At 46.0% G+C, this 26,167-nt stretch overlaps 1 protein-coding gene across 12 annotated transcripts in view; it reads left to right on the top strand.

Moving 5' to 3' along the window:
- Positions 1–26,167, top strand: part of MYCBP2 (MYC binding protein 2) — a 3,160,061-nt gene that overhangs the window by 3,045,971 nt on the left and 87,923 nt on the right. For all 12 annotated transcript variants that reach the window (XM_069639721.1, XM_069639717.1, XM_069639718.1 and 9 more), the window contains one exon: positions 11,668–11,856. In XM_069639721.1, the coding sequence (XP_069495822.1) occupies positions 11,668–11,856 (189 nt within the window). The remainder of the gene's footprint in view (positions 1–11,667; positions 11,857–26,167) is intronic.

Below are 26,167 nucleotides of genomic sequence, written 5' to 3' on the forward strand. Positions count from 1 at the left end.
GATGAAGGAACCTCCTCCACAGACATTAAGAGCCTCTTACTGGATATTAAAGCTGGCATAGGAAGCCCCAATAACAAAAGGGACGGTCTCGCCCCGAAGGTAGATCTCCTGCAGCACAGAATGGACACCCACTCAGAACGCCTTAACGAGGTAGAACAACGCGTGTCGAATCTGGATGATGGCACAACAACCCTGGCAGCCAAGGTCAGCCAACTGGAATCCCAAATGAAAGCGTCAACGCCAAGTGCTGAGATTTGGAAAGTCACTCCAAAAGGAATAACATCGGGATTGTAGGGGTGAGGGAACATCAGATGCAATCCAAAATGGAGGACTTCGTTGAAGAACTCTGTAACACCCTTTTCAGCCGAGAAGCCCTCTCCCACCTATTTGTGATGGAGAGAGCGCACAGTATACCATCCTCCAAACCCATCCCAGGAGCGCCCTCCAGGCCAATAATAGCTAAGCTGCTCAAGTACAAGGACCGAGACACCATTCTCCGCCTGGCCAGAGAAAAGGGAGAGCTACATCATGATGGAGATAGAATTCACTTTTACCCGGACTTCTCCCCAGCAGTCCAGTCACAGAGGAGGTCATTCACCTCCGTCAGACAAAGGCTTCAAGACAATCAATTCACTTACTCTATGCTTTTTCCAGCGCGACTCAGAATCCAGCATGAGGGGAAAGTCCACTTCTTTCAGTCACCGGAGGAATCCAATGCTTTCCTAGACAGAGCGGGATGTCCCGGGCGAAATCCCAACCAAGCACGGGCACAGAGAGAGAGAGAGAGAGCACACAGAAATCCACCTTAACCAGCATGCGGTCAACGGCACGGCATCCGCATACAAAAGCTCTGCAACTAACCGGAACATACGCGGGAGTAAAGCACTCCAAGGCCGTGCAACTTGGGAAGCCCCTAGCACCCCTTGCACTGCAAAAGTTATTCAAACAGTTCACTGTTAATGGGTGGGAAATTAGGAGATGGACATTCACCGTTGCGATTCAGTTTCCGACAGTATAAGCAAACGGGCCAGTTGGGGGTTGCCCGTGTAAGGAAGGGAGTAGGAGAATGGGATTGGGAAAGTGCCTCCGATCCACTACCCCCGTTACACTCCCCGGACACCATGCCAAGCTAGCCCCCCCTCCCGAACGCAGGGGAAACCACCAGTAATCAGCAAGATGCGCCACATACAACGCCCTGAGATCCCCCAAGACAAACTCCACAACATCAGCTCAAACATCCACGCCAGAAGAACAATTCAAAGTCGCCACATGGAACATTGGAGGAGGCAACCTCCCCTCTAAAACAAGAAAGATGCTTCAATACTTAAAGCGGCACGGAGTGGATGTGGCTACGATTCAGGAAACACACTTGCTCCCAGGAAAAGAGCATCAATGGGCCAGAAACTGGGTGTGCCATAGGTATTTCTCATCATTCTCGTCATATGCCAGAGCAGTAGCGAGGAAGAACTACAAGGACCGGCTTTCAGATGATAAACACGGAGAAGGACGCCGAGGGTAGGTCGCTGTTAGTGAGAGGGATTATTGCAGGCAAAGAAATCACTTTAATTCTTATGGCCCCAACGTCGATGGAACAAACAACTTCGACTGGGTGCTCACACACCTTTCAACCGAAACCTCAGCAATGATTATCTGGGGAGGAGACCTGAATACCGCCCTGGACCCCGCAAAGGACAGATCGCAGAGCACGACACTGCCGATCTCCAAAGCCAGCCTCCAGGTACAGGAAATATGCAGAGCTTATAACCTTGTAGACGCGTGGAGAGACAGCAATTGGGAGCAGCGAGACGGCACGTTTCACTCAGCAGTCCACAACACCAGCTCCAGAATAGACTATTTGATGGTGTCCGCCAGTGGCCCCCTCCAGTGGGAACAATGTCAAATTCTACCTAAAACCTTCTCCGATCACTCGCCAGTAACTCTCATATGTAATCCGTCCATTCCCAAATCTTGCTTGCTGCATTGGCACTTTAAGCCCAGATCCCTACAAGACCAAGTGTTCTCATCCGAACTCCGAGACGAAATTTCTACTTTACTAGACGTAAGAGGTGTCTGCTTAGCTAAGGAGAACGGCATTCTCAAGCTGATCCGTCGGGAACTTTCCACCAGTGAGGAAAGACTAAAACATCTCAAACTCAAGCTCTCCTCCACGAACGATCCACGCACCCATGCAGCACTCAAGGAAGAACTACAAACGTTCAAGACCACGGCAGAACGCAAACTGAAATTCCTGGGCTGAAACAGCCATGTCCGTCAATATGGCGATGATACGTTCCAGACAAGACACGATCGTACACACAGATGAAGAAATAGCTGAAGAATTCAAAGCCTTTTACCAGGACATATACACCTCTAAATATAACTCGGACACTGACGCCCTAAATAGCTACCTTAAAGACACCGAACTCTACTGGGTAGAAAGAGAGCTACGCAAACCTCTTCACGAAATCATCACGCCAGAGGAAATGGTGGAAGCCATTTCGGTAACCTTGGAAATCCGAGTCCAGGGACCTCCTGATCCCCAGCGGCGCAGATGGACCCTATATGACCCCATCCTTAACGAGATGCCACTCAGAGACGCAATCGCAACCACGATCGACAACTTTTTTAAGGAAAACCCTAGCGGAGATACCTCCCTAGCCAACACCTGGGATGCAATGAAGGCAGTGGTGCGGGGAGAACTGATTGCCAAAGGGGCAGCCTATCATAGACACAAACAACAAATTCGTCAGGGCCTTGAAGAAGAACTGGAGAAGGCAGAAAAGACCCATAAGGAGAAGGGCTGGACCCCTAAAACGCAGCGGGCTCTTCGAATAGCAAGAAAGAAAATTGAAGCCCACTATGCTGAATACACTGCCCATCAAATGACGAAAGCCAAACAGTTATATTATGCCAAAAATAATAAAGCAAACAAACTACTGGTGGCTAAACTTGCCAAGATAAGAAGAAATAACACAATCGTGGGCCTACGAGATCAGCAGGGCAAGACTCAATATTCAGATCACGACAAGCTTCAAATCGCATCGACCCACCTGACCCAGGTAATGACCGCCCCGCCTCGGAACGTCAAAGAACAAAGGGAATACTTGCAAAGGGCGGCGCTCCCCCGACTGGAGAACGCAGCCCGGGACTCACTGGAAGCCCCAATCACCGGCGAAGAAGTCGATGAGGCAATAAAATCCCTTAAGTCTCGAGCCCCTGGCCCGGATGGCTACACGGCAAAGTTCTATAAAGTCTTCAAACCCCAACTCCTCCCACCCCTGGTACAGCTCTTCAACTCATTCAGAACCACAGGCACTATAACCCCGTCAATGCAAGAATCAATCACAGTCTTGCTACCCAAACCTGGCGGCGACCCGAAAAATCCGGCGTCCTACAGACCGATTGCTCTGCTCAATATAGATGCCAACATATACTCCAAAATTCTAGCAACCCGCCTGGCTCGGATCCTGCCAGAGATAATTGACGCCGACCAGAGTGGCTTCATCACACACCGCTCTACCGCGGATAATATTCGTAGAGCTTTGAACCTGGTGGAACTTGCCTCCCGAGACTCCCGAGAGCTGGTGCTTCTGGCCCTGGATGCAATTAAGGCCTTTGACAAAGTGGACTGGAACTTCATGAGGCTTACTCTCGAGGCCTTTGGCTTTGGCCCGGAGTTTTGCGCCATGACTTTGGCTAACTATTCTGCGCCCAAGACTTTTCTCAGGGTCAATGGCATTCTCTCTCCCCCCATTGACCTGACCTGCGGAACCAGACAGGGCTGCCCGCTATCGCCACTGCTCTTTGCACTAATCATGGAACCATTCGCCCAACGGATCAGGCGAAACCCGGAGATCAAGGGCTTCCAATCAAACACAACACACCATAAACTAGCCCTATATTCAGACGACGTCTTACTAACCATCACAGAACCTCGCACCTCCCTCCCTCAGGCCCTAGCTGAGATTGAGAGCTATGGAAAGGTCACCGGCTTTGCCATCAACTTCCGGAAGTCAGCTGCCATGGGGGTGGCCCTTCCCCGAGAGGTCCGGGAGGCTCTGGCCCCACTATGTCCGATACAATGGACAACTAAGAGCATCAGTTATCTGGGTGTCCAGATTCCAGCTGACCCGGGAGAAGTCTATCGGGCAAACTTTCTCCCACTGTTCACGGACCTCGAGACGGACTTAAAACAGTGGGCAGCGCAAGAAATCTCACTGATGGGTCGTATCACGGCCTGTAAAATGAACTTGCTACCAAGGTTCCTGTATGCCTGCTCTTCGCTTCCAGTACCAATCCCGGCACCGGCCCTTCAAAATCTACAAAAGACAATGTCACGATTTATTTGGAAAGGGAGGAAACCCAGAATCCCTAAGACCACGATGCTGGGCAATGCTAGACTAGGGGGCCTCGGAGTTCCAGACCTACAAAAATATCAGATGGCGGCCCAACTCGCCTGCATCAGAACATGGCAGACACTTACCAACCGCCCGAGATGGGTGGACCTCGAACAGGCACAACTGCAGCTCCCGCTACGTTTTCTCCCACATATCAATCCCTCCGAGCGCCGCCAATGGCAGAACCTCCTGAGGTCCACCAAACATACTATTGCTACCTGGGATAAAGCGCTGAAACAAAAGAAAACCCCAGTGGGACTCAGCCCCTCCTCACCGGTGTTCCTGAACCGGGCCTTTTCACCTGGCTGGTCCACTAGGAACTTCAGATCCTGGATAGCGGGAGGCCTGGAGACCCTGGGACAACTTTTCAAAGGGGGGCAGCCCTGCACCTTTAGACGATGTAAAGAACTCTTCCAACTGCAGGAACAGGACAGATTCACGTACATTCAGCTGCGCCACTGGTGCTCCCATCCACAGACCCGCCAAGCCGCCACCCGCCCCCCCACGGCCATTGAACTGACCCTAAATGACCTCCCAACCAGAGGGAGCATCTCCACCCTATACAAACGCCTCCAAAATGACTTCTTAATCTCCAAAACCCGGTACATGGCCCAATGGGAGGCAGACCTAGGCCGCCCAATCGAAGACCAGCTATGGGTTGACATTTGGTCGCGGGCTCACACTTCTTCATCTTGCATTACGAACAGAGAAGGCGCCTACAAAATCCTCCTTCGATGGTATTATTCTCCCCTAAGACTACACCATATGAACCCCACACTCAACCCGAACTGTTGGAGGCAATGCGGCCAAGTAGGGACTTTCTTTCATATGTGGTGGTCCTGCCCGGGGGCCCAAACCTTTTGGAAACAATGCCTAGCAACAATCACAGACATCACTCAGGTACGACTTCCCCTGGAACCCGAACCCATCCTCCTGGGAGCCCCAGTCCCCGGGATCTACCCTAGATCTGGCCCTATGGCCAAACTACTATCCCAATGCCTACTGGCGGGCAGAAACGTAATAGCTCGCACTTGGAAAACCGCAGAGGGACCGCTAATGCCTTTTTGGTGGGCAAAAATCTGGGACATCTTAATCGCAGAGAAGGTGACGGCTGCCGGGGCAGGCCACCTACATCGCTTTGAGAACATTTGGGGCCCAATCCTAGACTTTGATCAGAAGTATCCAGCCCTAACATACAAGCCCCAACTAGCCAGGAGAACTTTACGGAACGATAACTCCCAGCGGGGACAGGAAGAAGAATACTAGGACCCGGGGGAGGGGAGGGAAGAGCAACCTTCTGTAGCTCCTTTATGCCATTTGTCGTGATTGATCATACTTTGTAATGCTTTATCCTGCCTGTTGAAAATGAATATTTTTTTTAAAAAAAATATTCGCATTAATAATGGAGCCTCTGGCATCAAACCTGCGAACCCAGCAACTCCACAGGGGACCCACCATCGGTCCACATAAGCTGATTATATCCCTATACGCGGATGACTTAGCATTATTCGTACACAATCCCGTGGAAAATCTTAATCCAGTCATGAGGGAAGTAATTAAATTCGGGGCGGTATCAGGATTAAATATCAATCACACAAATCAATTATATTCCCATTCACCCCTGTCACTAAATTACCATGATGTATTCCAAGATAACTACGAGGGGGTGGTAAAAACACTACAAGAAAAGGTGAAGCGATGGAGGTCCCTCTCACTAACTATGTGGGGCAGAGCCTCACTCGTCAAAATGGTGATAATACCGAAACTACTATACCTATTTTCCAACATCCCAATTCTAATCCCACAATCCTTTTTACAGAGAATCAAAAGCCTAGTTTTAGAACTACTTTGGGCGGGCAAACCAGCCAGGGTCGCTCATTCAACACTGATACTTCGACTGTCCAGCGGCGGACTAGCCCTCCCAGACCTAGAGAGATACTTCTGGGCGGCCCAGGCACAGTTCCTCAGCTTTTGGTATGCCACGAATTTCATTAGACCAAACGTCCAAATAGAGCGGGCGCTAGCAACTCCCCATTTATTAAGGGCCGTCATCATTAGTCAGCTCCCTGTGCCCATCAAGGTTATAGGTAATATTACCGAAAACAAATGACCGAACAACAAAAGTATCGAATCAAAATGATCGAAAGTCAAAGGTCCGACATCAGGCAAAAATCATGTAAAAGGTGATTTGTTCGAAACAAAAGGATCGAAGATTAAACAACATATTGAATGAAAATTCAGTCGATAAAGGGTTAAAAGACTAGATCTGAACGAAGAGTAAAGAACCTTGTGTAGAAAGCATATGCACAGGTGACGGTTGGAAACAAACTGTCGGTGCATGAGGGAAGGTGACAGGGAAACACCAGCTGACACGAAAGAAAGACGATAACGTATTTCCTGACTAAAATCATCTGGTACGTAAAACGCATAAAATTGATGAAATATATATAAAATTAGCCCGTTACAGTCAGCAACCGATAATGAACGATAGAATTGGCTATTTCAGATACGTATTTATACAGAAATGGAGTACATTAAATCACGGATCGCAGCTAGTATTTGAAGGATACGTCTACAATAGAGAATCGACACGTAAAGAAACCAGTTAGTGGAAGTGTACGGAATATCAAAAAATTGCAATGTACGGGAAGAGCAATAACTGAAAATGAAAATATAAGATGTACAGGGGAACATAATCATATGCCCGACACTACAACTGTATTAATTAAAAAATCGATAAGTGAACTTAAAAAAAATGTAGAGGAAAATAAAAATGAAGCGACCAGCTCGCTAGTAAACAAAACATATGAAAAAAGGCCACTGCATGTCGCTGTGCAAATGCCAAACACTAAGCTGATGAAAAGAAATGTAAATGGACAGAAACAACAAAAGGAAAACCTGCTGATGGCACCACAAACTTATTTAAACATGCATGTGCCGGAAACCTTACAAAAAACTGACAAAGGGGAACAGTTTCTGTGGAAAACATTGGATATAAAAATTGAGAAAATGTTGTTTTTTGCTACTTTAACACATTTATCACACCTGGGAGAATCATCAGTATGGCACGGAGATGCAACTTTCAAATCATGTCCAACACCATTTCATCAATTTTATAGTATTCACGGAACAATCAGTGGAACAGTTATACCTTTAATTTATGTTTTAATGCCAGGGAAAACTGAGGAACTATATAGATATGTATGTACAATAATCAAGGAATCATTGCCAGACAAATCACCAAAAACAATAATCATGGATTTTGAACAAGGACAATTGAAAGCTTTTGAAAAAACATATCCGGACACTCACATACAAGGCTGTTTTTTTCATTTCGGACAATCATTATGGAAAAAAATACAGAAAATAGGGCTGAGAACAAAATACATAGAGGACAGTGAATTTCAACATCAAATCAAGAAAATATATGCATTGGCATTTGGGCAAGAGGACAGTGTAATAACGTATTATGAGTCATTGATTTCAACACAGTACTTTACCGATCATGAGGAAGAATTATCTGATTTAATGGACTATTAGAAAATACATGGATTGGCCAGCTAACACGACAAGGTGCAAGAAGAAGAACAAAATGCCAAATTAAAATATGGAATTGCCACAAATCAGTAAAAGAAGGCTGGTCAAGAACAAACAACATCCAAGAAGGATGGCATAGCAAAATCAACAGAGAATTCAATAAAAACAACCTGAATCTATAGCACTTCATAAATCACCTTAAAACAGAACAAACCACACAAGAAATAAAAACAGCACAATCAATTTCGATGGAAAACACCCCTTAACACAAAATAAAATACAGAGATTACGATGAAAGAATAAATGGCATAGTAAACAGTTTTGAAACAATGGAAGCAATGCAATACTTAGAAGCCATTGCGTACAACTGAAAATGCTAGAATAAATGAAGAGAAACTCGCCCAAAAGCGCCATATCTGTAGCCCAAACGATGTCACCAAAAACAGGAAACCGATAAAACCATACGAACATAAAATCCAGGAACAAAGGCTCCGATCCAAAACAGCAATCCAAAGTAGAAATAATCCAAGCAGGAAAAAAATAAAAATCCCAAAAAAAGTGTCCATTGGAAAAAAAAAGCAAATACATTTAAAAAAGGGAGGGTGTACGAAAAGCGACCAGACCAGGAAAAAAGAACTCATAAAATGGCGACCACGTAGCCTTACGTAACGTAAGACGTTGTACGTTAAACGCTAAAGAATACATAAACAAAACTTTGAAGTACAAAAAGTAATCCAACAGCGCCCTCTACTGTTGAAAAAGTAATACATGTTTTACAAAGTTTAAAAAAGTTCAATATATTTAACAAATGTTCAATTTCACTATATTTATATATTTAATAAATGCAAGAATAACGTTTAAATGACATTAAATATTTGTAATATGTTAGAAAATATACAAAATATATTATACTGTATTTAAGAATGCATGCAACCCATATACACACCATAATAAACTCATTATTGAAAAACAAAATACAGAGTAATTCATTATTGTGTTCGAAATTAATCGAAAATGTTTCTCAAAAATTACTATTCGACCATACTGTATTTCGAACAAATGTATTCTCACCTTTTGCAGTCGATCCTTTTGATTTCGGTACTTTAACTGGACACCGCCTATCAACACTATGAATGTGGTTCTCGCGACATATGGAATATGGAAAAAGTAGCACAAAAATACAAAGTTCAGGTGAGATACTCTCCTCTTCTTCCAATCAAATTTATCCCCAGGATCCCCCTAACATCTGAAAGAGTCTTCCACCAATGGGTGGGAAAACTACGGATGACCTCTCTGGGAGACTTGTTTGAAGACGGCGCCTTCATTACACCCCAACAAGCAACAGAGAGAGGGGGAAACACACCCCTGGACAAATTAATATACTTTAGAACGAGATATACCCTGCAGGCTCTATTCCCCACTTTCCCGCAACAACCTCCGACATGGCAGCTGCTACACAATGTGATACAGGCTCAGGGCGAAGGCAGGCTAGTTTCACTAATCTACAAATCCCTATTAACAGTCACGGTACCCATTAATACTCGCATGAAAGCTAGATGGGAGAGATCCCTCCAGTTAACGATCCCAGATGAAGAATGGACTTGTATACTCCAACAAACCCAGAAAATTGCCCTCAACACACGCCTCAAGCAAATACACTTTAACTACTTACACCAGACGTACTTCACCCCTGCAAGAAAGAATAAACAACAACCGGACCAACCAGCAAAATGCGAAAGATGCGGAAGCCCAACGGCAGACTTTGTCCACCTTGCGTGGGACTGCCCCAAGCTAACTCCATTCTGGGCCCAAGTCCTCCAGACCATATCGGCAATAATTGGAGAAGAAGTGCAACCCATTCCAACGGCGGCACTGCTCGGGATGACGAAACAACTTTCAGCGGCAATAAGGAAACTGGCATGGGTACTGCTGACTCTAGCTCGTAGGAGAGTCGCCATGTCTTGGGGCAGAGGACCGGCCCTGTCGGTGGCAAACTGGAGTAAAGACATCCTCTACTGCCAAGATGTTGAATCAGAGTTCATCAAGACACTCCCCCAACACGCACGCCCCCCCTACATCTGGGGGCCACTGGTGACATTCCTAATTAACGAGGCAGACGAGAATGCATCAACATCGTCGGGAAGGCGCAGTTCCCAAAACTTTGACTCTTAAACCTTAAGAATACAGAAACCAACGTATAGTCAGATACACACCTAGGTGGTGACACTACAACAATAACCTCAGTAAACTGGGGCAGGGGGAACAGACCGTGAGGAAGGGGAGTTTGGTTGGGAAGGCACATGGGTAACTCACCCCAAGATGGGAGTGATTGTTTTGTAACTGTTTTTGTGTTTTCAAAAAAATCTCTAAAATAAAGGTTTAAAAAAAAATAATTATAATACAGGACACAAAGATGAGCCCTGTGGCACTCCACAGAATAATGTCAGCATTTCCGAGCACACTTTCTTCAACTTAACCGCTTGTTACAGGTAAGTAACTTGTTCCTTACTCAGCCAGCATGGCTGTTCATTTAAAGCACCACGCTCCTAGTCCCAATCAACCACCATCTTCATCTCAGTGTACTGAAAATATTATACTTGTCCTTCCATGTACCCCCCGACATCTCTTCCATCCCCTCTTCTGTTGTTCTTTCTCCTGATTTATCAATGTAATGAGCGCTCAGATACCCAAGGGTTCAGCACGCTGTAACAAATGCAAAAATAAATAAATATAGTGACTTTTGTACTCCTAGTCCATAGTCTCCTTTCCTCCATACGCTCTGCCCCTCATATAATGTAGTTCAAGTGATCGGTCTAGCGGCTCCAAGGAACGACAGGTGTTGCCCACGGGTTGGGTCAGTGGGGCTTGTAATTCCCATGCAGCCGTGCCTCACTGCGCAAAACAAAATTGTTTAAAGGGCAATCTTTTTTGCTTTGAAAGAAGAGCTCTGTTCCCGGCGGAACCAATGTGTATGGAGGAAAGGGGACTATGCATTAGGGGCACATAGGTCACTACAGTGAGTAACTTTTTCTTTTTTCTGACTTTTTTTTTTTAAAGTGCCCACTTTGTTACACTTTTGTATAACCAGAATGTACTCTTATTTCAAATGGGTATGGGTTTGTGTATGTAGCCGTACGGGACAGGCGACGTGGAACTATGGCATAGTGAGGGCGCATCCTCCATAATTGTTTAAAAAATGGCAGTCTGGTTAAACAAACGTGCATGACCAAAATTACCACTTTTAAAAAAGAAGTCGGTAACAATACTTTGAACTCTGTATGTGAAAAGTGTAATGGCTCCTCCCCAATTAATTAATGTGCAAATTCCATGAAACAAAATGATGCGTAGGTTAAACATTACACATTCATATACACACTTTTCATCTTGTGGTGCTTTTGGATCCAATAGTTGGGGGGGGGGGAGGGGAGTGTTCATGATTTGTGCTCACAATTTAAAACAATGTATATGGGTATCTTTAAAAAAAAAAGGTTTAGTTAACCCTCTGCAATTGATCACAGTACCCTGTGGAAGATACTATTTAGGCATATTTAACAGATTAATCGATTCTGTGTTGGGAATAGATTGAGTCCAGAAATATCATATTTAATGTCAGTAAGAAGAAAGTAAACTCATTTTTGTTTTGTCAAAGTATTTTCCACTGGAAATCGCCACATTAAAAAGAGTAATTGACTGTACTTCACATTTTGACTTTTTCATTTTTATTGTTCTGAAGGAGTACACTAAGATAGCTTGCAGCAAGTCCCACCCATGTGGACATCCGTGTGGAGGTGTGAAGAATGAAGATCACTGTTTGCCATGCCTGCACGGCTGCGAAAAAAATGCTGCAAGATTAAAGCAAGATGCAGATGATATGTGCATGATTTGTTTTACTGAAGCACTTTCAGCAGCCCCAGCCATTCAGGTATACCTCGTTCACTCATGGTATTTTCAGTTCTGGCTAGAAAGGGCGTTGGCTCTCGCGAAAGAGCTTTTGCGGCAGAGAACAAAGTACCAGGTGTTTCTTTGGAATGTAAATGCAGTTTTATTTGTCTTCTTCTTTGTTCTTTGAAGAGTAATGTGCAATGTTTCTCCATTAAAGGTTGTAGTGTTTTATTGAAGTTGCTAATTGCATTCTCATGTGTGGATGCTTCTCTGCTCTTGTTTGTGGAAGTGTGTTATTCCAAATCACTCATCTGCCCCAATACAGAAAACTGTAAATAAGCAGCCACGACAATACACACCCGAAGGCCCCACTCCTAAGGGTTCAAGCCAAGAGCAAAAAGTGAATCTTTCCTAGCAGAGGGGAATTAGTCATATCTGTAAGGAACAGGCTAATGTTATTACACAGGGGCAGGCTGGCAGACTGAAGGCAAAGTGTGGCGTGGAGTCCATGACATTACTGAGGAGCAGGGATAGACGCTGAGGGGGCACTACTCTGAAGGGGTTAGAAGAGGACTGGGGATACCATTTACTATTACTAAACGGTGATCATGACACTTCAGGGGAGCATGTTAGTTCATTGTCAAAGAGTAAGGGGAGACATTACAGATGAGTGGTGAAAACAGAGGTGGATTGTGGCGTAAAAAACCAAAAGAGAAGGGTGGAACCCCGATAATATTTTAAAGGGACATAGTGGCATACAGAGAGTGACATGTAAGGCTATTACAAATTGCGGTCCCGATAAAAAAATATGTTTTCATGTACACAATGTCTGTATGAAGCAGAGTGATCTGCATTCCAAAACTGATTTTGCTCCCATGGAGGTTTACAATACAGCTTGTATGGCTGCAGCGCATGAGAGATCTTTGCGTAACAGGTGAATGGTACAAACGCACCCAAGGGCAATGTGCGTGCCCATGCAGCAGCGCATAGAAGGTAGCTCATTTTATATAGAGTTTAAACACTGCACAAAGAGAAAAGGATGGGAAAAGATATTAAAAGAAAAAAGGAGATGGATCGGGTGAATCAGTGTGAGGATAGAAAACTAGGCAGAAGCTAAAAGCATATGGTTGGGGAGAGGGAGGATCTAGGTGGTGAAGAAGGTGGGCCTGTGGACTGAGGAAGAGCCTATGGATGAAAAATGGGTGATGCCTCAAGTGGAGGAAGGCCCCATAGCCAGTAATAGGAGGAGGCGGATTCACACCATAGTGTGAGATTGAGAGGATTAAGAATTGGTTAAGAAAATCTATTACTTACTACAAATGTATCAAGAAAACTGAGGATTAACTGGGGCTGGCCTACGTTGCCGAAGACAGGGAGGGAGTGGGATAGGAAAATAAGAGGGTTGCTATGAAGCATTACTCTGTGTTCTCAGACTGCCTAATGTTTAAGCATCAGTAATCAGTCGATCAGGAGCATTAGGAGGTGGGCCTTCGTCTGTGTATTGTTGTGGCTGCTTATTTACACAGTTTTCTGTATTGGGGCAGATGAGTGATTTGGATTGAACACTCTTAACAAACAAGAGCAGAGAAGAAACCAGCAGTTCTCCATAACTTCTTCTGCATTGCATCCTTCAATAACATTCCCATTCCTCCTCATTGGATCTCTCTCTCCCTCTCCCTCCCGATCCAGCCTGCACTTTTCTGTCCACTTAAAATTGTGACAAGTCTTCCTCCTTTTTCTTGGGGGACCACAGTCTGGTGACAAGAGGGCCTGGTACCTCCCCAAGCTAAGGATGATTGGACATGGAGAGGTTGCTCTGCTCATCCTCAATGGACACACTCCCAAAGTCGCAGCCGGCCTGGTAGATCACCCCTCACCAACCATTAAGGAAGGACTGCTGCCATAGAGGCGGATCTAATGGGGCCCCAGGATAAGAGTGGTTAGGGGGCCCCAGTCCTCACAGGGTCCCCATGGCTTGCTCAAGTTACTGGAGCAGATAATGGAGGCGTTCAGCTGAGAAGAGTAGACCAGGTGGGAAAAGAGAAAATGGGCTGAAGGAAAGAGAGGGACCTGAAGTAGGAACTAAGACTCTACAGGTAGCCATCCATCCATCACACATAAAGTGAAGAACAAATAGGTCAAGGGAGGGTGTCCGAACCAGATGGCAGCCCATCCAAGAAGAGGGGCTTTCCTCCCCCAAGTCCTATATCAGGGGTAGGACCTACCAATCAATCCCTACAACAGATGTCTGAAGATGCACACTTAAGTTCCCTTAACGCAGAGAGAGGCTGGAAGACTGGGTCAGGGTGTGGCAGGCGGAGGGAGGACCAGACTAAGCCATCCCAATGGGTGGAACCTGACAGCCAAACTTCATCCCAGCTAACTCACCCAAATACCCTTTCAGGAAAGCGAAGCAGGAAGACAGGAACACAGCCCCAGTCTGCCAGTGAAGGTATTTGGAGTAAAAGCTGGAAACTTGAGAAGGCAGCTGTTTTGGAGAAGGTTGAAGGGAGAGCTGGAGTCTGAGCAATGCAAGAACCTGGAAGCAGGAGGAGAGACCAGATGACTAGATCACAGAGTCGAGAGACTTGGAGCAAGAGTGAAAGAGGGGGAGAAAGGCACCCAAAGGCAGCGACCGTAGTAGTCCAAAGTAGGGTGTGCTTTGCACATGAGTCGATGCTAAGGCAACCAGACCCCCAAGCAGGACTACACCTCACGAGCAGAGAGAAGGGAAGCCTATCAAATGGGCCGTAATGACTGACAGAAACATCTAAGGAGCCGAAGTCAAGACAGTCGGTTGGACAGCTGGTTGAAGAATCCAGATGTAGTGAGTCAGAGAGGTCAGTGGCACAGTGGAAACCAGGGAAAGTCCATTAGGAATGAATCCAAGTAGTAATCTAATGGCTCCTTACTTGTCAGAACGGTATCACTACATATTATCCCCACCAAGAATATCACCATATATATGGTCGTAAGGAACAGCCATAGGCGATATTTTGGGGAGGGGGGTCTTTTTTGGTGTTTTTGGGAGCGGGGGTTGCAGGGGTGTCCCCCGCTCCTTTAAAAATAATGCAGGAGATGCGGGGATGTCCCCTGCAGGTTCCATGCCTTAATTTTGCTGCAGAAATATGGCAATATTTTTGTATGGCGATATTTTTGCGGGGATATTAACACATGGAACCATCAGAACTTTGGCATTTCCCGCTGTTAGGGAGTTTTACAAAGGTCCACCTTAGGTAGGCCTTTAGAAGACTCACACTTGGGACACAGTGCTCCAACTCTCAGTATAGGCCTGAACAACACAGGTTTTGTTGGTAGCAACGGCTGGGCAGCCAGGCTTATTTTAGGAGGGAGGAAGGGTAGAGAGTTACACAGAACTTGGAGTATACTGTGATGAACCTGAGGGCATCCTCTGTGCGAAACCTGTAGGTGTCTCACTCGCTAGCCCCCGGGGATCTGTCATCCAGGTGGCCAGGACACGGCCATCGCTTTTTGGATCCAGTTCCTGTGTGTTGACCAGTGCGGGACGATCACCTGGGGGAGTGGAAGTTGGACACTAGACAGCGAGATGCAGTATCCCCTTCCCTGTAACACCATTTCCCGATCCTATCAGGTAGGATACTTAGGAACTCAACCCCCCCACCCTTTTCAGGCACGAACACTTTCTCATGGACAGCTCACTGTGTGAGAAAACGGACTAACACCCGAGCCATATACCTGACATGTCCCAATACAATCGTCATGCAATTACTGATCATTACACACACCGGCAGCTTTTTAACATGACCCAGGTGTATAAAGATAGGGGACTGTGAAGGAGGAGAGAGAAGGCTTTGAACGAGCAAGGCAAAGGTACTGCAAAGGAGAGAGACAGCAAGACCGGAGAGGGTTGCACGGAGGGAAGTGTCCTTGACCTTTTCAGAGAATGACCATTACTTTCATGATCCTTTGAGAATAAGAAGCATAAGACCCGGAATCAAAGCTGAAGAAACCTGCATTGTGTGTCAGAGGTACCTGGGGCTCTCCCGCATCGATAGCCAAGACGGGGAGGATTGTTTGCCGCTGTGGTACTGTCCTTGGCTCCTACGACAAAGCAGCACCAGTAAAGACAGCACAGCTGGTGAGATGGGGAGACTGATACCAGACCGGTCTGTGTTAAAGCCAATGTTGCAAGCGGAAACATTTTATAGAGAAAACTGAAGAGAACAGTGTGTGAAGCGTATGTGACAAGCGACGCAAATATAATTAAACAGCAGATGAGTGACTGAACTTTTGAAGGCAAGACAGATGCCGTAAACAGGGTGGTCCGGCACCACGTGGGTGCTCATTCAAAGGTCTCTGTTAGCTATCCAACTGAGAGGTGGCAAATGTAGAAAGGAATTGTGAAATCGAAGTGGTCCTGCAGCGGGTCAAGCCCAACCCTGTGCATATTCGAAAGTCTTCGGTAGTTGATGCAAACTGAAATTGGTCCGAACCCTGCAGAGGGAGACTAATTGTAGTAAGAAGGGGATCTGAGCCCGGCTGAGGCTGATCCGTGGTGAACCGTGAGTCACCCGAGCAAGAATATCCTATGACCATTGTGAAAGGGGATCTGAGCCCGGAAGAGGCGGATCCAAAGTGATAATTGTATTAAAAGGATCTGAACCCGGCTGAGGGGGGGTCCGGGGTGAATAGTGAATCACCCGAATTGAGTACTTGTAAGAGGAAAATAACTTAATTTGTTTTGTAGCATCAGGCCGTATGCATGAAGAGTCTTTGATAGGCAACAAGACTTGTGCACAGAAGGCCCTGATGCTAATGATTGAACTGTATCCTCGTGCCAAAGAAGCCAGAGATTGTGCTACGCTCGAGGACATTTTTATATATTTTATTGGCTTTTTATAACGTGCCCAATACCATACCTGAGTTTTGGTTTCTAAGCGCAGATCCAGGATTTGTACCTCTGTTGCTCTGCTTGGTCTTGCTTCCAAGACCAGCGCGTTGCCCCTGTGCTATCCTCCATTCACATGAACCACCTTGTCCCGTGCTGAAAATGGGCAGGAAAGGAAGGCCAACGGGCTGAATCTCCTGACATATCGGTATTACCCAAATTGTTCATTTACAATTGTTCGAATGAACAATTCACCGAATTTAAAGGGTCACAATATATGTTACAATTGACCTTCACAATTCGGTCAATTGTGAAAAGGTCAATTGTCATTCGAGCAGTTGTAATACGAACAATTCGTATACAACCGACATATCTTCTTTTGTGAACGCTTCTTTCTTTTTCATAATCACTATCCTCACACTATTTGTATTTAGAGGTACGGATTGTCAGTAGGTTTTTTTTTGTTTATGCCCTTTTTTTTAACAAGACGCCACTAGGACTGCGTTATTATTATTTAATGTTCGTAACTTGCTCCCATCTGTAGATTTAGGATTAGATCGGCGTTTATCATACTCTTGTTGAAGTTCAATAAACTCCCTTGAACTGTGGTCACTTGTGTCTGTCTTACTGTTGATACCATGCCTACCTTACAACCCATCTACTCCCCTTGGATCCTCTTCTCAGGTGGCTAAGAAAAGGTAATCACTTTTGGATCCTGACCCCAGGGGTGGGTATGCGAGGGAGGATCACCTGGGTGGAGGATCCTTGAGGAATAATGGGGAATGGATGTCTTCAGAAGAGGCATGGTATTCCCCTTTTCCTCATCAGAATGCACCCTACGCTCCCCGTATCTTTGTAGGCTATTGTCAGTCTGCCCCTCTTTAATACACTCACACTGTCCCACATGCACATGCCTTTAAGACTGGGACGAAGAAGAGGCAACTAGGAGTAATGCACACTACTAGTTGTGAACACCACTTGACGAAGAAGAGGACTGTGAAACACTATTACCATGGTCAGGCAAGTCCCACTAATTGGGGTCAGGCAAAGGACTTAAGCCTGCAGCCAGTTGAAAGGCTATAGGTGTATATAAGGAGAAACAAGTCCGAGGCAAGTAATCCCAGAAGTCCTAGAGTTTCCAGAGTTCCAGTGCCTGGAGGAAGAAACTGCTTGGGGAGAAGGACGGTGCATCCTGGTACGGAGCAGGCTGGAGCGGGACCGGTGAAGAGGTCACCGAAGGCTGCAGGAGAGTGAGAGAGATGCCGCAGGACGAAATGGCTGTGAGAAGGTCGGTGCCATGCAGACTCCAGTGCAGTGTCCACCCCCGCGGGAGCTGGGGGACACTGAAGACTCACGAGAGCCATCACAAGCAGCAGGAAGGTTCTGAAGGGACAAGCGCTGCTCATCAAAGCTTCCGGCGATTGAAAGGGGAGCGAGAAGCCGCAGAGGCGAGAGCCGAAAGCACCCAGACAAGCTGTCGGAGACCGTTGAGTGATTGGGGGATTGGGCATGTGCACAAGGAGATGCTGATTAGAGGAAAACGTATGATGAGTCGGTTCGGAAACCGAAGGAAAGATTTGTAAATGCTGAACGAGCTGCAAAGTATCTTATGCATCATTGAATACCGAACGAAGTAAAAGTTATTAAAAGCACATTTAAGAAACGTACGAGTGATATGCAACTCTGAATACAAGGAAAGTAGGCAAATGGCATTAATGGACAATGTGAAAGCATTTAACTAAATGAAATTCAGTAACAAAAGCTGAGGAAACAAGCAAAAGGACAACTGATGAGCACTACTGTGAAGTGTGAAAGCAAGGTGGTGACGAGGAAAACACCCCGAGGGGAGAATGGTGTGAAAGTCACCTTGTGGCAGAAGCAGGAAGCTGCCAAGGATACAAAGAACTGCACGTGTACATTGGACACAGGTTCAAAGAGGGAACCTGTGTTGGAAAAGTGATCCAATGAGAATAATTGAAGATAAGATAATAAAGTTCTACGGGTTATCCGTTGCATGACCTGTAGTGGGTGGACCGTGTGGTATGACAACTGTGCCTAGTCTGAGGAACCCCTACTAGGAGTGAACCAAAGAAAGTTAAAGGCATGGTCTAGTAAAAGAGATTCAGCTGCAGCTTTCCTGCTCTGGTCTCCGGTCCCCGTCCTCCGCGTACAGCACTAATCAAGGGAAAGCCACCCAGCGGTAGCTTTTGTTTACTACAGCTGGCTGGCTTTTCCTTCATTAGTGCCGCTAAAGCAAAAGCCAGCACAGGAGGGCATCCATTTCACAAAATGGATGTGCCCATGTGCTTGCTTTTGTGAATTTTGAGCTTGAATAGCTCAAAATTTTACATAGGAAGTTTTAAAAAAGAGAATGCTAGTATTTTTTTTTTTATGTTGCCTATCTATTTTTTAAATAACATTTTTTTACTAGACCATGCCTTTAAGCTGTTGAACTGTTGTGCATATTAAGTCAAGAGACCTATTGGAACTGTGTCGAACTTGGGGAAGGGAACCCTGAGAACTTTTGTGTGGGACTGTTTTGAACTTTGGGAAGGGGCTGAAATTGCAAGCTAAAAAGCTGGAAGAAGCTCAGAACTTTATGTGGAACACAATTGCTTTTGGTGCCGGCATCCCTACACATTGTTTAGCTTTAGGTGTGAGGGCAAGTACAGGTTTTGGACACACAGACTTTTAAGTTGAACTTACTGACTCTTTCTTTAGGTAGGGAAATCCCACATTAGCATTGGGCAAGTTAGGCCTGAGATTTAAGTTAATATAATTACTTCAGTTGAACATTGAATTGTTGTCTGTGCCTTCACAATACACATGGGGGCCAAAGAAACACTAAGACACTAAAAGTTATATACAAATATTGGTTTATTTTATATATACTATAACCAATCTGAGGATGTCGTCCCTTCTCCCCTAGGTGGAGGCCTTTCCCATGGGACCACGGCAGGGAATTCACAGTACACAGTATTCCCCCTGGGGTGGTGCACCGAGGGAGGATCACATGGGAAGGGAATCCCCCTATGGGATTGGCGACGATCATCACCAGAGAACACGGTGTACCTCTGGTTCACCGTGTCCAACTCCTCTTGCAAATCCTCCTGCCCCCTCCCTGGATAGGGCTAATATGTATTGCTGCCAAGTTAGCCAAACCAACCTACATGACGACAATGAGAAACTAAGCAGTCCAAAGTATTATGCATGCAGCTTTAAGGTTGATACTGTGACAAAAAAGATAGCCAGGAGTACAAGGATTACTTGCGTGAAGCTGAGCGAACAGTCTAGTCTTCCGAGCCATGGGATTGGCTCAAAGAATACATCAGCTCGATGCGCGAGTTCCAAAGAAAGCCAGTGTCGAGCTCAGTCTGAAACAAATGCTCCGAGGGAGGGAGAGCTGTCCCGAAAGAGAAAAAGCAAGAGACTTAACCGGACACACAGTGAAACGTGAAGGAGACTGAACGTGCAACCAGAGAGAAGTCTCAGTCTGCAGGGACGCTGCAGATGCCGCTGGATGCCCAAACGCTAGCGTAGCTGCCAGGAAGAATACAGCTGCCCGGGAACCATTGGTACCACCACGAAGGAAGCAAACGGGTACACAGGTTACTCAGTAGCTGCGAGTGGCCTGGGGAAGCATCAGGGTGAGCTCAGAAACTGGCGAGAGCGTCTGGGACCCTGAAGCAAAGGCGAGACAGTTGTGTACTTGGCAGGAGAGTGAACCAAGCATATAAAATGCAAAGGTGTGAGTCTGGGACCTGCACCCAAGAGAAAGAGGGTCGGAACCCTGTTGAAAGAGAGGGTCTGGGCCCCTGATGCAAATGAAATAGAGTTCTATACTTGGCAGAAGAGTGAACCAAGCGGATACAACGCAGCCTTGTGAGTCTGGGCCTCGCACCTATATGTGAAGTCAAAGTTAAAAAGCCAGGAGGGTCTGGGACCCTGAAGGAAAAAGGGACATTTCAAGAGAAACACTTGCTTGGCAGGGAAGTAAACCAAGCTGTGCAAAGTATTGCAAATCTGGGACCCACACCCACTTATGCGGTTAAGGATAAGAAGGTCACGAACCATAGGACTGATGAGGAAAATGAATCCTACACTTGGTGTTCCTTGTGAGATATCCAGCAATTTAAGAGAAGAATAAGTCTAGGTGAAAGGAGCACAAACCTAGCCTTTTGAGTTGTGTATTTTTGAACACTACTTTGCATCACGTTATTGTCAGAGAGACTGGGAACCTTTCTGTTGTTTGAAAGCACAATGAACACTTTTTACTTTAAGAGAAGGCCAGCCTTGCGCAGTTATCTTAGGTTGTTCGTGTAAGGGACAGTAGTAGGTTTGGTACACTAAAAACGGTGGTGTGGAAGGTTGCCCAGAGCATGCCAGTGGTTCAGATTAATTCAAAACCTTCCACCCATCACCTTTTTGGTTATAGTTTGTCTCCCTATCTGAGAGAGGGTATGTCTAGACGTGGGTCCCTTGCTCGCTGCACCATAGGGAACCAAGCTGCACCTCACTGATGAGGGCCCAGCAAGGACAAAACATGTCTGGGGTTGTTTGTGTTTCCATGCAGAGTGAACCTGGCCTACTAGTTCAGGCTGGGCTGCTCCTGTTGGTGGCGTTACCTGACTGATTTGCATATGGCTGGACCCCTTTTTCAATGGTGCAAATGGGCTAAAGAATGGTGATGTGGAAGGTTGCCCGGAGCAGTGCCATTGGTTCAGATTAATTCAAAACCTTCCACCCATCACTTTATCTGGTTATAGTAGTTTGGGACAAAACAGTGACAGACCTTTTTATTTTCTGACTTCCTGACAATTTCATTAGTTTCATTTGAGGCAGGGAAAACCCCTCTTAGTATCAGGGATAGAAAGGTATTTTTCCAACTCTTATTTTTAATAAAAGTCTAGATCCCAAAACAGGCCCACATTTTGTCAGAGCCTTACTACAATACACTAAGGTAAAGTAAAGGTAAGTACTATGTGAGAAACTTGAGGGTGTTCTCACAGTTCCTTCCCTTGGGTCTTCTGCTAAGTTGGTTAAGGAAGGGTTATCGCTTTTCGCCCAGACCCTAAATGTGGAGAATGAGGGAGGATCACATGGGTGGAGGATCCTTGGTGATTGGAAGTGGAATGCCATTAGATGAGTCACTGTATTCCACTCCTTCCTTTCAGGAAGGGACTCTTATCCCAGAGGTGGTTGTGGTATATTGTTCCCCGTTTCCCACTTACCCTGAGAAGGACAAAAGATATTATTAACCCAGACGTACTAGGAAAAGGAGGAAAAGGGTTGTGAGTGGAACACCTTCATACGAGACATGGTATCCCCCTTCTCCTAATGTCAACCAAACTAGCCCCCGCTGACCTTTATGGGTTATTGTAGGTCAACTCCCCTTCTTTCGTCTCTTGAGCCACCTGACGATGCTGAGACAAGGAAAAAAGACTGCTGTAAGTAATGACCACCACACACTATCCCCTCTCTGGTACTGAGATGAAGAAGAAGCAACTGAGAGTAATGAACACCATTCACTTTCACCACTTAGGTACTGGGACGAAGATGATGCATGAAAGGTATGAAGGTAAGGCATGGCCTCTTAATCAAGAGTCAGGCAGGATTTAATGATGGAATACACCTGCAGCCCATTGAAAAATCACAGGTGTATCAAAGGCAAAGTCATGAAGGAGTGAAAGAGAGAGACCTGGGGAACTTGGACAGATATTGCTGTAACACCCAGGTAATCCAGAGGCAGCTGTGGTGGGACCCGAGGACGAGCGCCGGCCGACATGCCCAAACCAAGGGAAGCCTCCCTTATGCAGAAGGAAGCCTCCTGCATTAAGTGGGAGCAAAAGGAGCTGCGGCGAGGCACAAACGGCAACAACGCTATACCCGGGCCCGAAGAGGCATTGAAGCCGCCTACACCGACTGCGCTCCTGTCCCTACGCAAGCAGGGCTTGCAGAAGATGAAGCAGCAGCCCAAGAGGACTGCCGGAGGAATACGCTTGCAACCATTGAGTGCTGGAGAAGTTACTCAGAGACTAGGGCACTCCGCGCAGGCTGCACACGTTGCAAACAAGCGCAGAGGGAATACTTACAAGTGGAATGGTGAAGTTAAATGATGGAGCGAAAGGTAAGTGGCGTGAAAAGCATGAACTATGCTAATATTGAATAAAAACTGAAAAACTGCTAATATTGAATACTGAATTGAATGAAAACAGCAAATCTGCTAATCTTGAATAACGAACTGAAGGAAAATATCAAACCTGCTAATGTTTAATCATGTGCTGAAAGAAAATGGGAAACTAAATTGAATTAAGTACTCTGGCTGCAGAGTTCAAGTCAAGTCTGTGAAACAGTTTGATTTTGAAGCTGCCTTTTAGAGGCCACTTGTTTGTTGAATATTCAGCTACACAAAGAGAACGCAAAATTCCTGGTGACCTGTAATGGTTGGATCGTGTGATCCATCAACTGCACCAAGACCAGAGAATTCCAATATGTTGAATATAGAACTGCTAAAAGAGAATTCAAGATTCCTGGTTGCGTGACCTGTAATGGATGGATTGTGTGCTCCGACAACCACGTTTTCAGCACGGGACAAGACGATTCACTCGAGCATAGCACACTCTATGGCTTCTTCGGCCTGAGGATACAGTTCCATTACCAGCATCAGGGCCTTCTGTGCCCAAGTCTCTTTATTTATCAAAGTCTCTTGATTCAGAGGACCTGGGGCCATATTACAGAAACTTTGCACCAGTGCAAGTGCAATGTTGCCCGGTATTAGCCCTAGGACAAAATTTGCCCTATTTTTGAATCAGTGGCACACACTAGAAAACGATTGCACCTTGACAAGGGCAGTTTGACATATTAAAAGCAGCATGGCAAAAATTGCTCTAGTGCAAAAAAGATACATTTTTGACGCATTTTTTGTATCAGGGCAAAGTTTGCCTTAGTGCTAATACCATTCCGTATCAGCACTAGGGCAAACTTTGCCCTGGTGCAATAAAGTAGTGAAAATGCATCTTTTTTGCACTAGGGCAATTTCTGCCCTGGTGCTTTTAATATGTCAAACTGCCCTTGTCATGGTGCAATCGTTTTCCAGTATGTGCCACTGTTTTTAAAAATGGGGCAAGCCTTGCCCTAGTGCTAATGCTGTGCAAGTTTGCACTTGCACCGGTGCAAAGTTTCTGTAATCTGGCCCCTGATGTACCAAAACAAACCTTTGCTCTTACAAGTACTTAATTTAGGTGATTCACTCTTCACCCTGGATCCCCCTCATCCAGGCTCAGATCCCTTTTATACAATGATCGCTACTTTGGATCCCTCCTGTTCTGGGCTCATATCCCATTCTCCAATGTTAAGACAATATTCTTTTTTGGGTGACTCGCGGTTTACCCCGGATCCCTCTCAGCCGGGCTCAGATCCTTCCTCTTATACAATTAGTCTCCCTCAGCCGGGCTCGCACCAATTTCAGTTTGCATTAACTGTCAACGACTTTCGAATGTGCACATGGTTTAGCTTGACCCGTTGCAGGACCACTTCGATTTCACAGTTCCTTTTTACATCTGCCACCTCTAAGTTAGATACCTAACGGAGACCTTCGAATGATCACCCACGTGGTGCCGGACCTCTCTGGATACGGTATCTAGCTTGGCTTCAAAAGTTCAGTCGCTCCTTTAATGTTCAATTATATTTGCGTCGCTCGTCACATATGCTTAACACACTGTTCTCTTCAGATTTCTTCGTACAATGTTGCAACTTGCAACCTTGGTTCCAAGACAGACCGGTCTGCTATCAGTCTCCCCGGCTCACCGGCTGTGCTGATTGTACTGGCACTGCTTTTTTGTAGGGGCCAAGGACAGTACTACAGCGGCAAATGCTCCTCTGTGCCCTGGCTATCGACGCAGGAGAGCCCTGGGGGTACCTCTAACACACAATGCAAGTTTCCTCAGCTTTAATTACAGGTCTTAAGTTTCTGATTCTCGGAGGCTCGTTAAAGTAACGTTTTTTCTCTGAAAAGGTCAAGGGCACTTCCCTTCTTGCAACCCTCTCTGGTCTTGCTGTCGTTCTCCTTAAACTGCCATCTTGGAACCGCTGCTTCGTCGTGTGCTTTGCCTTGCTCAGAGGGTGCTTTCGTGCTCTGCCTTTTATCTGTGTGGGTAAGTTTGATGGAAATCAGGTGTGTGTAATGATCAGTAATTGCCTGACTGCCTGACCATTGTGTTGGGGCATGTCCAGTATACGGTTCAGATGTTAGTCCGTTTTCTCTCACAGTGAGCTGTCTGTGAGAAAGTGTTTGTGTCGGGAAAGGGTGTGGGTTGAGTTCCTAAGTATCTCGATGTTGGTTTTGGGAAACGTACTGGTCTGGATGCAGTTGTTAGACCACACGGTCCACCCATCACAGGTCACGCTACCACAAGTTTCCTCCCAGCTGATTTTCAATGATTCACAAGTTCAAGTCTCTCATTTGAGGTGTTATGTTTGGCAACATTAGAATGTATACAGCTTCTGTAGTGTTGGCTCATGCAGCCCTTTTTGCCAAAGTCAATCAAGGTGCACTTGTATTCAGCCAACAAGGTTCACCTCTTTAATGTAGGGGCGCACTAGCCCCTTCCATGCGCTCTGTATTCAATATTAGCACTCTGCTAATGCTGTGAGCTCACTAACTCCTTTGTCACATGTGTAATCTTCAATGTATATAGGTTTCCAACTTTTATCATGTTTTCCCTTCATAATTCATGATCTCCAGCCTTTCCGTAGTATGCAGCACTCAGAAGGGGGGGTGGGGGAGGCGGGGGTCAAACATTCAACCTTTCTTGATGATCGACATTCAGAACTCAAGAATTCTGCTTGACATAACATGTGGTGTGCCTTTTTCGGTGAGCGTCGGGCTCAACAGCCCCTCACAATGTGTCCCAAAGTCCTGCGTTGCTACAAAGACTTCTCAAACTATCACTCCTGTGCTGCCGGGTGATCTCTACAGCACTCCCCAGACCTTGTGGTGGACTCTGCCTCCGCTTCCTCCACAGCGGTTGCGCTTTGCCTTTTCCTCACAAGGGCTTTCCAGACCAGCATTGTTCCCCCAGCTGGAATCCCAGGGACTCTGTCAGCGCCTTGGCTTCTCGTCCCCTCTGCGCGGCTCACTTCACCTTCTCTCCTGCACCTCTCTACTTCCTTGTGAGAACGCCACCTTTTGATATGTTCCTTGATTGGCCAGGGATTTCAGGTCGACCCAATTATTCTCTATTGCCAGACTTTGCAAATACTTATTAGTGGGACATGCCTGATCCTCATACCTACATGCCTCTACGCCTTCTTCGCCCCAGTATCAAAGTGATTTTTGCCAGAGGTAATCTGCATTGCTCCTAGTCGCCCCTTCTTCACAGTATTCCCAGGGTAGTTACAGGGATTAAGGGAATAAGACTGACATTATCCCATAAAGGCTAAGAGAGGGGAGGGTAAGTCGCTATCAGGAAAAGGGGTATAC

The sequence above is a fragment of the Ambystoma mexicanum genome, chromosome 7q (genome assembly GCF_040938575.1).
Source record: "Ambystoma mexicanum isolate Mex_15411 chromosome 7q, UKY_AmexF1_1, whole genome shotgun sequence".
Classification (NCBI taxonomy): domain Eukaryota; kingdom Metazoa; phylum Chordata; class Amphibia; order Caudata; family Ambystomatidae; genus Ambystoma; species Ambystoma mexicanum.